The sequence below is a fragment of the Lethenteron reissneri genome, chromosome 53 (genome assembly GCF_015708825.2).
Source record: "Lethenteron reissneri isolate LAM-NWPU_2019-01 chromosome 53, ASM1570882v1, whole genome shotgun sequence".
Taxonomy (NCBI): Eukaryota; Metazoa; Chordata; class Hyperoartia; order Petromyzontiformes; family Petromyzontidae; genus Lethenteron; species Lethenteron reissneri.
In genome coordinates, this window is record NC_083831.1 from 5,034,447 (window position 1) to 5,047,187 (window position 12,741).

General features: G+C 59.1%; 1 protein-coding gene across 5 annotated transcripts in view; it reads left to right on the forward strand.

Annotated features, from left to right (window-relative positions):
- Window positions 1-11,407, forward strand: part of LOC133356261 (alpha-actinin-1-like) — a 65,630-nt gene extending 54,223 nt beyond the window's left edge. For 2 of the 5 annotated variants that reach the window (XM_061573666.1, XM_061573665.1), the window contains exons 16-22: window positions 275-463; window positions 850-984; window positions 1,742-1,921; window positions 2,701-2,847; window positions 6,298-6,363; window positions 7,394-7,552; window positions 7,709-11,407. In XM_061573666.1, coding sequence (XP_061429650.1) covers window positions 275-463; window positions 850-984; window positions 1,742-1,921; window positions 2,701-2,847; window positions 6,298-6,363; window positions 7,394-7,552; window positions 7,709-7,867 — 1,035 coding nt within the window. In that variant the 3' untranslated portion in view covers window positions 7,868-11,407. Of the gene's footprint in view, window positions 1-274; window positions 464-849; window positions 985-1,741; window positions 1,922-2,700; window positions 2,848-4,539; window positions 4,621-6,297; window positions 6,364-7,393; window positions 7,553-7,708 lie in introns of all 5 variants that reach the window. The other 3 variants (XM_061573664.1, XM_061573667.1, XM_061573663.1) reach the window with 2 other exon arrangements.
- The last annotated feature ends 1,334 nt before the right edge of the window (window positions 11,408-12,741 follow it).

The window sequence follows — 12,741 nt, forward strand, 5'->3', positions numbered from 1 at the left end:
CACCACAGACAGCTTTCTCGTGAGCCTCGTCTCAAACGGTGTCAAACCAGAGGACGCACGGCCGGTCGAGCGGCCGGTCGAGCGGCCGGTCGAGCGGCCGGTCGAGCGGCCGGTCGAGCGGCCGGTCGAGCGGCCGGTCGAGCGGCCGGTCGAGCGGCCGGTCGAGCGGCCGGTCGAGCGGCCGGTCGACCGGCCGGTCGAGCGGCCGGTCGAGCGGCCGCCCTGCCGATGCTCACGATGGCCCGCCGGGCGGCGGTGGCGTCGCTCGATCCAGGGCCTCATCACGGCGCACGAGCAGTTCAAGGCGACGCTGCCCGAGGCGGAGAAGGAGAAGCTGGCCATCGTGGGCGTGCACGCCGAGCGCGAGAAGATCGCTGGCACCTACCACGTGGAGGAGCCCGCGGGGGGCTCCAACCCCTACACGACCATCACCACCGGGGACGTCACCGCCAAGTGGGAGCGGGTGCGTGTGTGTGTCTTTGCGTGTCTCTGTGCGTGCGTGTGTCTTTGCGTGTCTCTGTGCGTGTCTCTGTACGGAGAGCGGTAGTGTCGCGGTGAGCGTGCTGCGCTCGGAGCCCAACGACGGAGTTCGATTCCCGCTCACGGCCAACACCGGTGACGATTATCTGAACCGGTCCTGGGCCTTTCCTAGGTCGAAACGGCTTCAAATGAGTACCCGGCGCGGTGTGTAAACATTGCTACCGGGGAGACAAAGGTGGTCGAGCGTGGTGCTGGCCACCCGACCCCTCGTGTGCCACACTGGCCTTCGTAGGCCCTACACCGCCTAACAGCACTTGTCCCGACAGTCTGTGAAGGCTACACGGGGGATCTTTGTTGTTTGTGTTGTAGCTGAAGGGCCTGGTGCCTCAGAGGGACCGCCTCCTGCACGAGGAGCTCGCTCGGCAGCAGAGCAACGAGCGGCTCCGCGTGCAGTTCGCCAACCTGGCCAACCAGAGCGGGCCGCTCATCCACAAGAAGATGGAGGTGCGGCCCGTGTCTCCATGTCCTCTCCCTCCACATGTCTCTGTGTCCCCGTGTCCCCGTGTCTCTGTGTCCCCGTGTCTCTGTCCCCATGTCCCCGTGTCCCTGTGTCTCTCTGTCCCCATGTCCCTGTGTCCCTGTGTCTCTGTGTCCCCGTGTCTCCATGTCCTCTCCCTCCCCATGTCTCTGTGTCCCCGTGTCTCTGTGTCCCCGTGTCTCTCTGTCCCCATGTCCCCGTGTCCCTGTGTCTCTCTGTCCCCATGTACCCGTGTCTCTGTGTCCCCGTGTCTCTGTGTCCCCGTGTCTCTGTGTCCCCGTGTCTCTGTGTCTCTGTGTCCCCGTATCTCCGTGTCCCCGTGTCTCTGTGTCTCTGTGTCTGTGTCCCCATATCTCCATGTCCCCGTGTCTCTGTGTCCCCGTGTCTCCGTGTCCCCGTGTCTCCGTGTCCTCACCGTGCCCCCGTGTTTCTCTGTCCCCGCAGTGTCTGTCCCCATGTTTCTGTGTCCCCGTGTGTCTGTCCCCATGGTCTCTGTGTCCCCGTGTGTATGTCCCCGTGTCACTGTGTCCCCGTGTCTCTGTGTCTCTGTGTCCCCGTGTCCCCGTGTCCCCGTGTCTCCGTGTCCCCGTGTCTCTGTGTCCCCGTGTCCCCGTGTCCTCACCGTGCCCCCATATTCAAACCCTTGACCTCGGTTATGCCGGCTCAGCGTCTCGGCCACGGCCACCGTGAACCTCCCCCCTCCACTCTGCGTGGCCCCGCCAGGAGATTGGACGCATCTCCATGGAGCTGCACGGCACGCTGGAGGACCAGCTGGTGCAGCTGCGCCAGTACGAGCAGAACATCATCAACTACAAGCCCAACATCGACACGCTGGAGAGCGAGCACCAGCTCATCCAGGAGGCGCTCGTGTTCGACAACAAGCACACCAACTACACCATGGAGGTACTCCGCCATTTACTAGGCCGACTGAGCTGTACAGCTCTTTTTTATTTGTGATGGGCATCACAAATTGATAGCTCACCGAAGCGGCTTATCGTCGCCGTGCGGAAATTTACAGCGGCCAAACACTCGAAACGCGTGACGAGGACCCGGAGAAAAATTGTGATCGAACCCACGAACTCCTGCATACCAGGCGAGGTAGTAAACATCTCACCACCGTGGCGGGATGTGAAAACAGCTTACCACGCTCACCTTGCCAACTACATCGCGGATGTGAGCTCGGCTCACTCGCTCGCTCACCACTTTCATCGCACCAGCTGCAATGTGGAGGTGAGCACACCGCAGCACGTGTTACCCTGCGTGTGTACGTGCACGCGCGCGCGTGTACGTGTTACCCTGCGTGTGTGTACGTGTGTGTACGTGTGTGTAGGTGTGTGTCACGGCAGTTGCGGAGAGCGGTAGTGTATCGGGTAGCGGGCTGCGCTATGAACCCACGACGACAAGTTCGGTTCCCGCTCGTGGCCAGCACCAATGACGATTATCTGAACTTTTCCTGGGCCTCCACTAGGTCGACTCGGCCTCAACTGCGTACCCGTTGCGGTGCGCAGTAAACTTAACCACCGGCGAGACAAATGCGGCCGGGCGTGGTGCTGGCCACCCGCCCGCCCCCCTCTTGTGCCGTGCCGGCCTTCGCGGTGCCACTCGCGAACGGCACTTGCCCCGACGGTCTTTGAAGGCTACGCGGGGGTTCTTTTTCTCTGCGTGTGCGTGTCGCGGCGCAGCACATCCGCGTGGGCTGGGAGCAGCTGCTGACGACGACCGCGAGAACCATCAACGAGGTGGAGAACCAGATCCTGACGCGGGACGCCAAGGGCATCAGCAAGGAGCAGCTCCACGACTTCCGAGCGTCGTTCAACCACTTTGACCGGGTGAGGTCACCGCGACCCGGGGCTGAGAGGTCACCGCGACCCGGGGCTGAGAGGTCACCGCGACCCGGGGCTGAGAGGTCACCACGACCCGGGGCTGAGAGGTCACCATGCCCCGGGACTGCGAGGTCACCGCGACCCGGGGCTGAGAGGTCACCGTGACCTGGGACTGAGAGGTCACATGACCTGGGGGTCAGAGGTCACAACGACCCGGGGCCGAGAGGTCACATGACCCGGGGCTTAGAGGTCACATGATCCGGGGCTAAGAGGTCACATGATCCGGGGCTGAGAGGTCACATGACCCGGGGCTTAGAGGTCACATGACCCGGGACCGTTTTGACCAGGTGAGATCACGTGACCTGTGGCTGTTCTGACTGGGTCACCATGAACAGCCAGTGGTTGAAATTCCACATTCCTGCGGTGGGGCCAAGTCCGCTCCCTGTTTGAATGTCTCTCCACCCCGGTGGGCAAACTGCAGAGAGATGTGCGACCGCCCTCGCATCGCGATGATGACGTAACCGTGACGGTCTGACCCAAATGCCAACCTCTGAACCCCACCTCCCCCCCGAGTGTGGGCCACTATCGGCGTGCGTTGCTGCGTCGCGATTCTCGCCCTGCCAAACCGACCAATGGGAACGCAGCGTCAGTTTCCGTGGTTGTGCGGGGGGCGTCGGGAGGAGTTCACCGCTCCGTACGGATTTTCTGTCTCCTAACGAGCACTCTGCTAACGAGCACTCTGCTAACGAACCTGTTCTAACCGCCAGCTCCATCCCCGGTGGCTAGGAGATGTTTACTCCCTCGCCTGGTGTACAGGAGGTCGTGGGTTCGATCCCGACCCTGAGGCACCAGGCCCTTCAGCTACAACGACGTTCATTTCGATTATTTGGCTGCTATAAATCTCCACACGATGATAATCCACTCCGTAGTGCAGTGGGGGCCCTTAAATAATAGTTTTGAGTTTAAATCACTCAGTTGAGATGCAAACAGCAGCAGCAGCATCACCCCCGATCCCCAACTGTGAACAAGTGAGCACAGGACCGTCCTCAAAAGGAGTCTGTGAGGCTTTTCTCGGTAAACAAGCGGAATAATAAACAACAACAACAATAACAACAATAACAAGAACTTGCATGAGCTCTGATAACCATGAGCTGTTCTCCCTCTGGTGCATGTGTGCATGGCATCTGCCCTCCCCTCAACTATCAACCACCAATACCACCACCGCCGCCACCACCACCGCCACCACTAACCTCACTAACTCTCATGCCATCACTCCTGCCTCAAACGCCACCACCGCCACCATCACCATCGTTACCACCACCACCGCCATCACCAATCGTCGTCACCACACTTACTTGTGATAACCCTGAAACCACATTAACCGCTCAACCGCCTCTTAACAAGCGCGTTCTCCTAACGACACAAACCTACCTCGCCTTGATCTATTTATATACCACAACCACCGTCACAACCACCATCACTGCTACCACTACCAAACACAACAATATCACTGCTACCACTAGCACCACCACCATCAACACCACTGACTTGGACCACCACTGCCATCCATACCACCACCACTACCGCCTGATGCCACCACTACCACCACCACAATCACTACCACCACCACCACAATCACCACCACCACCACCACAACCATCACCACCACCACCACTGCGGGTTGGCCGACCGCCCCAGGACCGCTCGGGGAACCTGAGACCGGAGGATTTCCGCGCGTGTCTCATCTCGCTGGGCTTCAGTATCGCTAACGATGCACAGGTACCGTCGGGGCGACGCCCAGACCCCGCGCGGGCCTCGCTCGGCCCTCCGCCGCCGCCGTCACCGTGCCGCCGTCGTCACCGTGCCGCCCGCTAAACGCGTCTCGTCCGTGTGTTCTGTGTCTCCTCCCCCCTCCCCCTCTTCTTCTTCTTGTGCCGGTGCGTGTCCCTGTCCCTCTACCCTCCCCGCTTCTCGTATTCGCGTCTCTCCGCGTGTCCCTCTCCCTACCTCCCCCCTCCCCCCCCCCCCCCCTCGTCTGTCCACGCCTGTGTCTCCGTGTTTCCGCGTCTCCCGCACCTCGCACGCGCCTCCCTGCGCCCCGTCCCCTCCGCGCACTCCCCGCCGCTCCCGCGCACGAACCGCTCGCTCCCTGCCGCTCCCCGCCGCTCCGCACCCTCGCCGCTCGCCCACGCTCCGCATCAAGCTCACCCCCCCCCCCCCACGCTGTCGCTGCTGCGCCGACCGTGACGAGCGGCGCGCAACCCCCCCACGGCACCCCCCCCCTCCCCCCCACGGCCCCCCCCCCCCCCACACCGGCCACCCTCACGGCTCTCTGCGTGCACGCCGTGCGTCTGCAAACTCCCTGTCCTCCACCCCCCCCCTCCCCCCCCACCGTGCGTGAGGCTTGACCCCGCTCGGTCACACGTGCGTGGCCCGCTGCAACACGTGACACGTGTGTTACATGCGTGACACATGTGACACGTGTGTTGCAACTGAACCAAACTCTAGCGCCGTGTCGTCGATGGTACCTGTGGCCTGATAATGCCTCTTCGTGTGTGCGCGTGGCTCACTTCGTGCGTGACTCACTCCGTGTCTCTGTGCGTGACTCACCGTGTGTGCGTACATCTGTGTGTGCATGCATCTGTGCGTGCATCTGTGTGTGCGTGCATGTGTGTGCGTGCATGTGTGTGCATGTGTGTGTGCATGTGTGTGTGCGCGTGCATGTGTGTGCATGTGTGTGCATGTGTGTGCATGTGTGTGTGCATGTGTGTGTGCATGTGTGTGCGCGTGCGTGTGTGTGCGTGTGAGTGCATGTGAGTGCGTATGTGTGTGCATGTGAGTGCGTGTGTGTGTGCATGTGTTTGTGCATGTGTGTGTGCGTGTGGAAATGCTGCTCTGTAACCTTTCTGCCCAATCGCTCTAATGACCTCTGACCCTAACACCACTCACCGACCCCCGACCTCCTTTCTGTTGCCTTCTCTTCTGTCCGTCCCTCACCCCTCACCCCTCACCGGCTGAGATCGTGGGATTGAACCCACATCTCTCACCCCCCTCCTCCCCCCCCCCCCCACTCTGGCCTCCTCAACCTCCACAACTGCTTCCTTCTGCATCGCATCACCTTGCTGACACGCGCATGCGTGCGCGTGCGTGCCCATGCCTGCGCGCGTGTTTACACGTGTGTTTATGCACGTGTGCGCGCGTGCGTTCACGTGTGTTCACGTGTGTTTGCATGTGTTTGTGTGCGCATGTTCACGCTCGCGTGCGTGCGTGCGTTGCCTGCATGCGCGAGGCACCTCCTCCCCTGGCCGACGCTCACCACCACCACCTCCACTCCTCCGTCTCCCCCAATCAAAACCTCGCACGGCAACCCCCCCCCCCCCGACGCCCCCTCCCCTCCCATCGCGTACCCCCCCCCCGCGACCCCACCCACCCTTCCCCAACCCTCACGCCGAACAGAGAAAGAGTGGCATGATGGAGCCAGATGATTTCAGGGCTTGCCTCATCTCCATGGGTTACGTGCTGGTACGAATCCACATCCCACGTCGACGGAGACCCCATCGGAGACCCCATCAGAGACCCCATCAGAGGCCCCATCAGAGACCCCATCAGAGGCCCCATCAGAGGTCCCATCAGAGGTCCCATCAAAGACCCCATCAGAGACCCCATCAGAGACCCCATCAGAGGTCCCATCAGAGGTCCCATCAGAGGTCCCATCAGAGGTCCCATCAGAGACCCCATCAGAGGTCCCATCAGAGGTCCAATCAGAGGTTCCATCAGAGGTTCCATCAGAGGTCCCATCAGAGGTCCCATCAGAGACCCCATCAGAGGTCCCATCAGAGGTCCCATCAGAGGTCCCATCAGAGGTCCCATCACAGACTCGACTGACTGTCATTCTCTTTCGCCTCTTCAGTAATTGGCTCTGTCAGTCATGCAGTTGTCTCTGTGTGTTTCTGTGTATGTGATGGTGTCCGTGTCTCTGCGTGAGTGTTTCTGTGTATGTGATGGTGTCCGTGTCTGTGCGTGAGTGTTTCTGTGTATGTTGAGTGTTTCTGTGTCTGTGCGTGAGTGTTTCTGTGTATGTGTGTGTCCGTGTCTGTGCGTGAGTGTTTCTGTATCCATGTATCTCCGTGTCCACATGTCTACGTTTTTCCTTGTCCCCGTGACTGTGTCTGTCCATGCATGTCTGTATGTCTCTGTCTCCCTGTATCCGCGTGTGCGTGTGTCTCCGCGTCTTCACGCTCCACGTCTTTGTGCGTGTTCACATGTCTCCATGCCCATGTGTGCACGTGCTCGTCCGTGTAAATCTCTGCGTGTCCACGTGCATCTTTTGCTCGTGTTGTCTCGGTGCCCACGCGTGTCCGTGTGGCTGTGCGCACATCTCTGCGTCTCCCCACGTGTCCCCGCACGCCGAGTCTTCTCGTGTCTGCGTGTCCGTGTATATCCGTGTACCCACATCTGGGTGTCTCCGTGTGTCTCCCTGTCCATGTCTACGTGTCCCCGTGTGTGTCTCCGCCGTGTCCCCTCACCCGTGTCCCCCCTGCGTGCGTCTCAGGGAGAGGCCGAGTTTGGCCGCATCATGGCCGTGGTCGACCCCAACAGCACGGGGGTCGTGACCTTCCAGTCCTTCATCGACTTCATGTCGCGCGAGACGGCCGACACCGACACGGCTGACCAGGTCATCGCCTCCTTCAAGATCCTCGCCGGGGACAAGGTCCGCACGTCCGCCCGGCGCCTCCCCGTGACTCTCCCCATATCTCTCCCCACGACTCCCCGTGTCTCCCCGTGACTCTTCCCATATCTCTCCCCACGGCGACTCTCCCCCACGTCTCCCCACGCCGACTCTCTCCGCGTGTGTCTCTCCCCCCAGAGCTACATCCTGCCGGAGGAGCTGCGCCGGGAGCTGCCCCCGGACCAGGCTGAGTACTGCATCGTGCGCATGGCCCCCTACGCGGGGCCCGACGGCGTGCCCGGGGCTCTCGACTACACCTCCTTCTCCACGGCGCTCTACGGGGAGAGCGACCTCTAGACGCACGCTGGGGGGGGGGGGGGGCGGGTGTGGGGGGTCCTGGTGGGGGGGGGCGCGTGTGGGGGGTGCTGGTGGGGGGGGGGGCGGTGTTTTGCCCACAGGCACACGCAGCGGCTCACGCGCTCGCAGTTCACGGCGCGTGCACACACGCACACACACACGTCTCGTCGTGAGTGCACACCCTCCACACGGGCTGGGACTCGAACCCGGGTAGCCGTGCTCGGTAGCAGCAGCGTGCGAGGCACGCTCCGCTCGCATACGCTCGCGCACGCGCGCACACGTACAAGACAAATATACACACGTACACACAGAGACAAAGATCCCCCATATAGCCTTTCCAGACTGTTGGGGCAAGTGCTGTTAGTGAGCACCTATGAAAGCCGGCACGGCACACGAGGGGGTGGGTGGCCAACACTGCGCCCGGCCGCCTTTGTCTCCCCAGTGGCGATGTTTACACACCGCACCAGGCACTTATTTGAGGCTGAGTCGACCTCAGGGAGGCCCAGGCTCGGTTCACATTATCGTCACCGGTGTTGGCCGTGAGTGGGAATCGAACTTGGGTGTCGGCAGGGTTCGTAGTGCAGCGCACTGAACGCCTCACTAGACACACATACACACATACACACATATAGACACACACACATAGAGATATACACACACATACAGTCACAAACACACACGTATATAGAGGTAAACACACACAGGTAGACGTGAAACAGCAGGTGTCACCCGTTCACGGAAGGATTTTTTCGTTTGACTTTTTTAACTTTTTGAGACCAAACATCCTCTTGGGACTGAGACGCCGGATCGGCGCCCCCAGTTGCCCCTTGGTTGCCGCTGGTTGCCGCTGGTTGCCCCTTGGTTGCCACTTGGTTGCCGCTGGTTGCCGCTGGTTGCCCCCTGGTTGCCGCTGGTTGCCGCTGGTTGCCGCTGGTTGCCCCCTGGTTTCCGCTGGTTGCACGGCGGCTCCCCAGTTCGCATCTCCAGACTCGCAGAACTCTGCCATTGAAAACGCTGGGGGGGGCAGGGGGGGGATAGGTGACGTGGAGTTTGGAGTTGGTGGATCACGCGAGGATGGGACAATCTTGTGCACGGCACGCACGGCAATGGAAGTGTGGGGAGGGGGGGGCGGTGCCTGCTGTGTGCAGTACAGCAAGTAGGTTGCCCAGTATGTTTACAGTCCTTATTGGGGGAAGATACAGTGTTGTTGGCGAGGCGTGCGGTATAACGAATATAAATAAATAATAGCTTCTACCCAGGGCGGTGTCACACGCGTGACCCTGCACACGTGTGACCCTGCACACGCGTGACCCTGCACACGCATGACCTGCACACACGTGACTCTGCACACGCGTGACCCTGCACACACGTGACCCTGCACACGCGTGACCCTGCACACGCGTGACCCTGCACACACGTGACTCTGCACACGCGTGACCCTGCACACGCTGGCCCATGTCCCCACGCCACCAGTGAGGGGGGAGCGGCACGCGGGGCTCCGCGTGGGATGTCTGTCACGAGTGGTCGTCCTCTGGGAAACATCCTGGGCCCCACCATAGGAGTGTGGAATCTCCACTATTGCTTCAGAGTTGCCGACACAGACGAACGCACCCCCCCCCCCCCTTGTGGTTTTTGGAGCGGGCAAGGGCGGCCGCCGACAATTTGTGTCTCCGACGTCCAACCTCGCGTGCCAAGTGTGAATTTATCGCAATTAATAAAGACATTCTGTTATTATACTCATCATCATCATCTTCTAAACGCGTCGCATCGTAGAATTCTTAGCGTCTCTCTCTTTTGCTACGACCCACAATTTACTCTTGCTTTATAAACGAAGACGATCTTTCTGAAGCTTCAATATAATCACTTTTCTCGCGTTCGAATTTCTATCTTGGGCCCTGTGCCCGAGAGCGGCGGGGGTGCGCTCAGCACGCAGACCTCGCGGGCTCACAGCTTCTCGTGGGCAGGGTGGAGAACTCTTTCTAACTCGTTGTTGTTGGGGTTGTTTTGTTAAATCGGGAAGCTCCTCGTCGCTGGCGCTTGGGTTCGCAAGGCCCCTCTCTCTCGAGGCCCCTCTCTCTCTCGTGTACCCCGGGGAACGCTGCGCGTCGTTTCGCGACACCTGTCGACCGCCCCCTCCCCGAGTCCCAAGCGCGCCGGCGGCGCTCGCCGCACACTCCTCGGTGAACGTGGAACCGCTGGAGCCAACGTTGGTCCCAATCACATTACCAACGTTGACCCAACGTTGACCCAGCCCAAATCGCCAACGTCGTCGTGTTTACTTGCGGCCAAGCCAACAACGCAGCGAGCGGGTAGGCCCCCTCCCTCCTCCCGTGGCGCCTCCTCGTGACGAGCCCCGAGGTTGGGTTGGCGACTTGCCCCGCTGTTAAGGGTTTGTTTATGTTTGTTAACGTCGCTGGTTTAGGACCCCCAGGACGTGGCGAAGCCCGCAGCTCGCCCAGCGACGCGCTGCTACCGCCACCACCACGAGTAGACGCTCGCTTAGTCAGCGGCTGGCTCCGACCAGCCGGCCGGTCTTGCTGACGGTGATTACGGAGTGCCGGGTGCCTGTCGTGCACCGCCAGGGGGCTTGAAAAACGTCGACATTTGCCAGGACCACTGCCCAACTTCTGGGCTGTTCTCAGACCACCGGAGCGGGGGGGGGGGGGGGGTCCCCCCAGGGGGCCTCTCTCTGGCCGTAGAGGTGGTCCTGAGATCTGCCAGAACTCCTGACGCGACGCCGGGGAGACGCTGCCCGGCTTTGCGAGTCCTTTCTGGGCCTTCTTGATTCAACGTCTCTCTGGAGGCCATCCGTCACTCGAGGCCTCCGACGTGTTTATTTTCGTCAGGGTTTTTTTGCGATTGCGTTCAGGGTCCCTCCCCAGGCGGCCGTCACGACGCTCTGGAAGGCCCTCGGTTTTGAAACCGTCCGTCTTGAGAGGCTTTTTGAAGTTTTGTAATGGCTTGCAAGGCCCGTTGAAGAGGCGGATGTCCCTTGAGACTCTTGAAGGCTCATTCAATCTCTCGACGTGAACTCTCGCAATGCCCTCTGACCTAAGGCCCTCTGACCTAAGGCCCTCTGACTCGACGTAGGCCCTAACCCGCTCGAAACTGTGCCTTGTGTTCGGATTCTAGAACGATTTTTTTCTTTTTACAAAAAAAAAGTGTTCGTGGCTACTTTTGTAAACACGGGGGGGGGGGGGGGATCCTGATGAAAAGGGCAAACAAAAACAACCAGACGTATGGACGTACACGGACGGCGCCACTCCACATTCACGTGGCAGGGCCCAGTTGGCCCGTAGAGGTTTTGGATCCGCCAGAGCCATGCACTGTGCAGATATCAACCATCGAAGGGCCTCCTTCGGTGGGTATTTTGTGAATGAAACCTATTCTGGTACTAAAGCTGGGCGGGAATTTTGACCAAAACACATCACGGGTTTGTGAATGATTCTTTATCAATGATTGAGCAATGGCGCGACTTTCAGCTTTTAAACGGCAGTCTCTGCTTACTGTTCTACTATTAAATGTTCATCTTTTTCCCGAGTCTCGTGTTGTTGTTGATTGGTTGCTGTTGATTTTTTGTGGGAAAGAAATCCTTGACCTTGGGGTTCCTCCTCCTGACGCGTCTCGGGTCGTGAGATGATGTCCCGCTGCTGGAATGAGTGGACGCTGCGGCGACGTCGCCTTGCAAGTTGCCAACACACCAAGCAATCACCTTCTGGAAGGGTCTCGTGACTTTAAAATGCCGCTGTGCCTGGCCTTTGTAAGTCGTGAAGAGGCGTTGGGACTCGCGAGAAATGGATGGCAGTGGTCACGCAAACTCTCACACCCACTGTAGTCAGATCGAAAACTCCTCACCTACGCTATAGCCCAGACAAAGAACTCATTACGCACTGTGTAGTACAGACCAGAACTCATCACGCACTCTGAAGTCAGATCGATAACTCACCACACACTGTGTAGTACAGACCAGAACTCATCACGCACTCTGAAGTCAGATCAATAACTCACCACGCACTGTGTGGTACAGACCAGAACTCATCACGCACTCTGAAGTCAGATCAATAACTCATCACGCACTGTGTGGTACAGACCAGAACTCATCACACACTCTGAAGTCAGATCGATAACTCACCACGCACTGTGTAGTACAGACCAGAACTCATCACGCACTCTGAAGCCAGATCAATAACTCACCACGCACTGTGTAGTACAGACCAGAACTCATCACACACTCTGAAGTCAGATCGATAACTCACCACGCACTGTGTAGTACAGACCAGAACTCATCACGCACTCTGAAGTCAGATCAATAACTCACCACGCACTGTGTGGTACAGACCAGAACTCATCACACACTCTGAAGTCAGATCGATAACTCACCACGCACTGTGTAGTACAGACCAGAACTCATCACGCACTCTGAAGCCAGATCAATAACTCACCACGCACTGTGTGGTACAGACCAGAACTCATCTCGCACTCTGAAGCCAGATCAATAACTCACCACGCACTGTGTAGTACAGACCAGAACTCATCACACACTCTGAAGTCAGATCGATAACTCACCACGCACTGTGTGGTACAGACCAGAACTCATCACACACTCTGAAGCCAGATCAATAACTCACCACGCACTGTGTAGTACAGACCAGAACTCATCACGCACTCTGAAGCCAGATCAATAACTCATCACGCACTGTGTAGTACAGACCAGAACTCATCACACACTCTGAAGCCAGATCAATAACTCACCACGCACTGTGTGGTACAGACCAGAACTCATCACGCACTCTGAAGCCAGATCAATAACTCATCACGCACTGTGTAGTACAGACCAGAACTCATCACACACTCTGAAGCCAGATCAATAACTC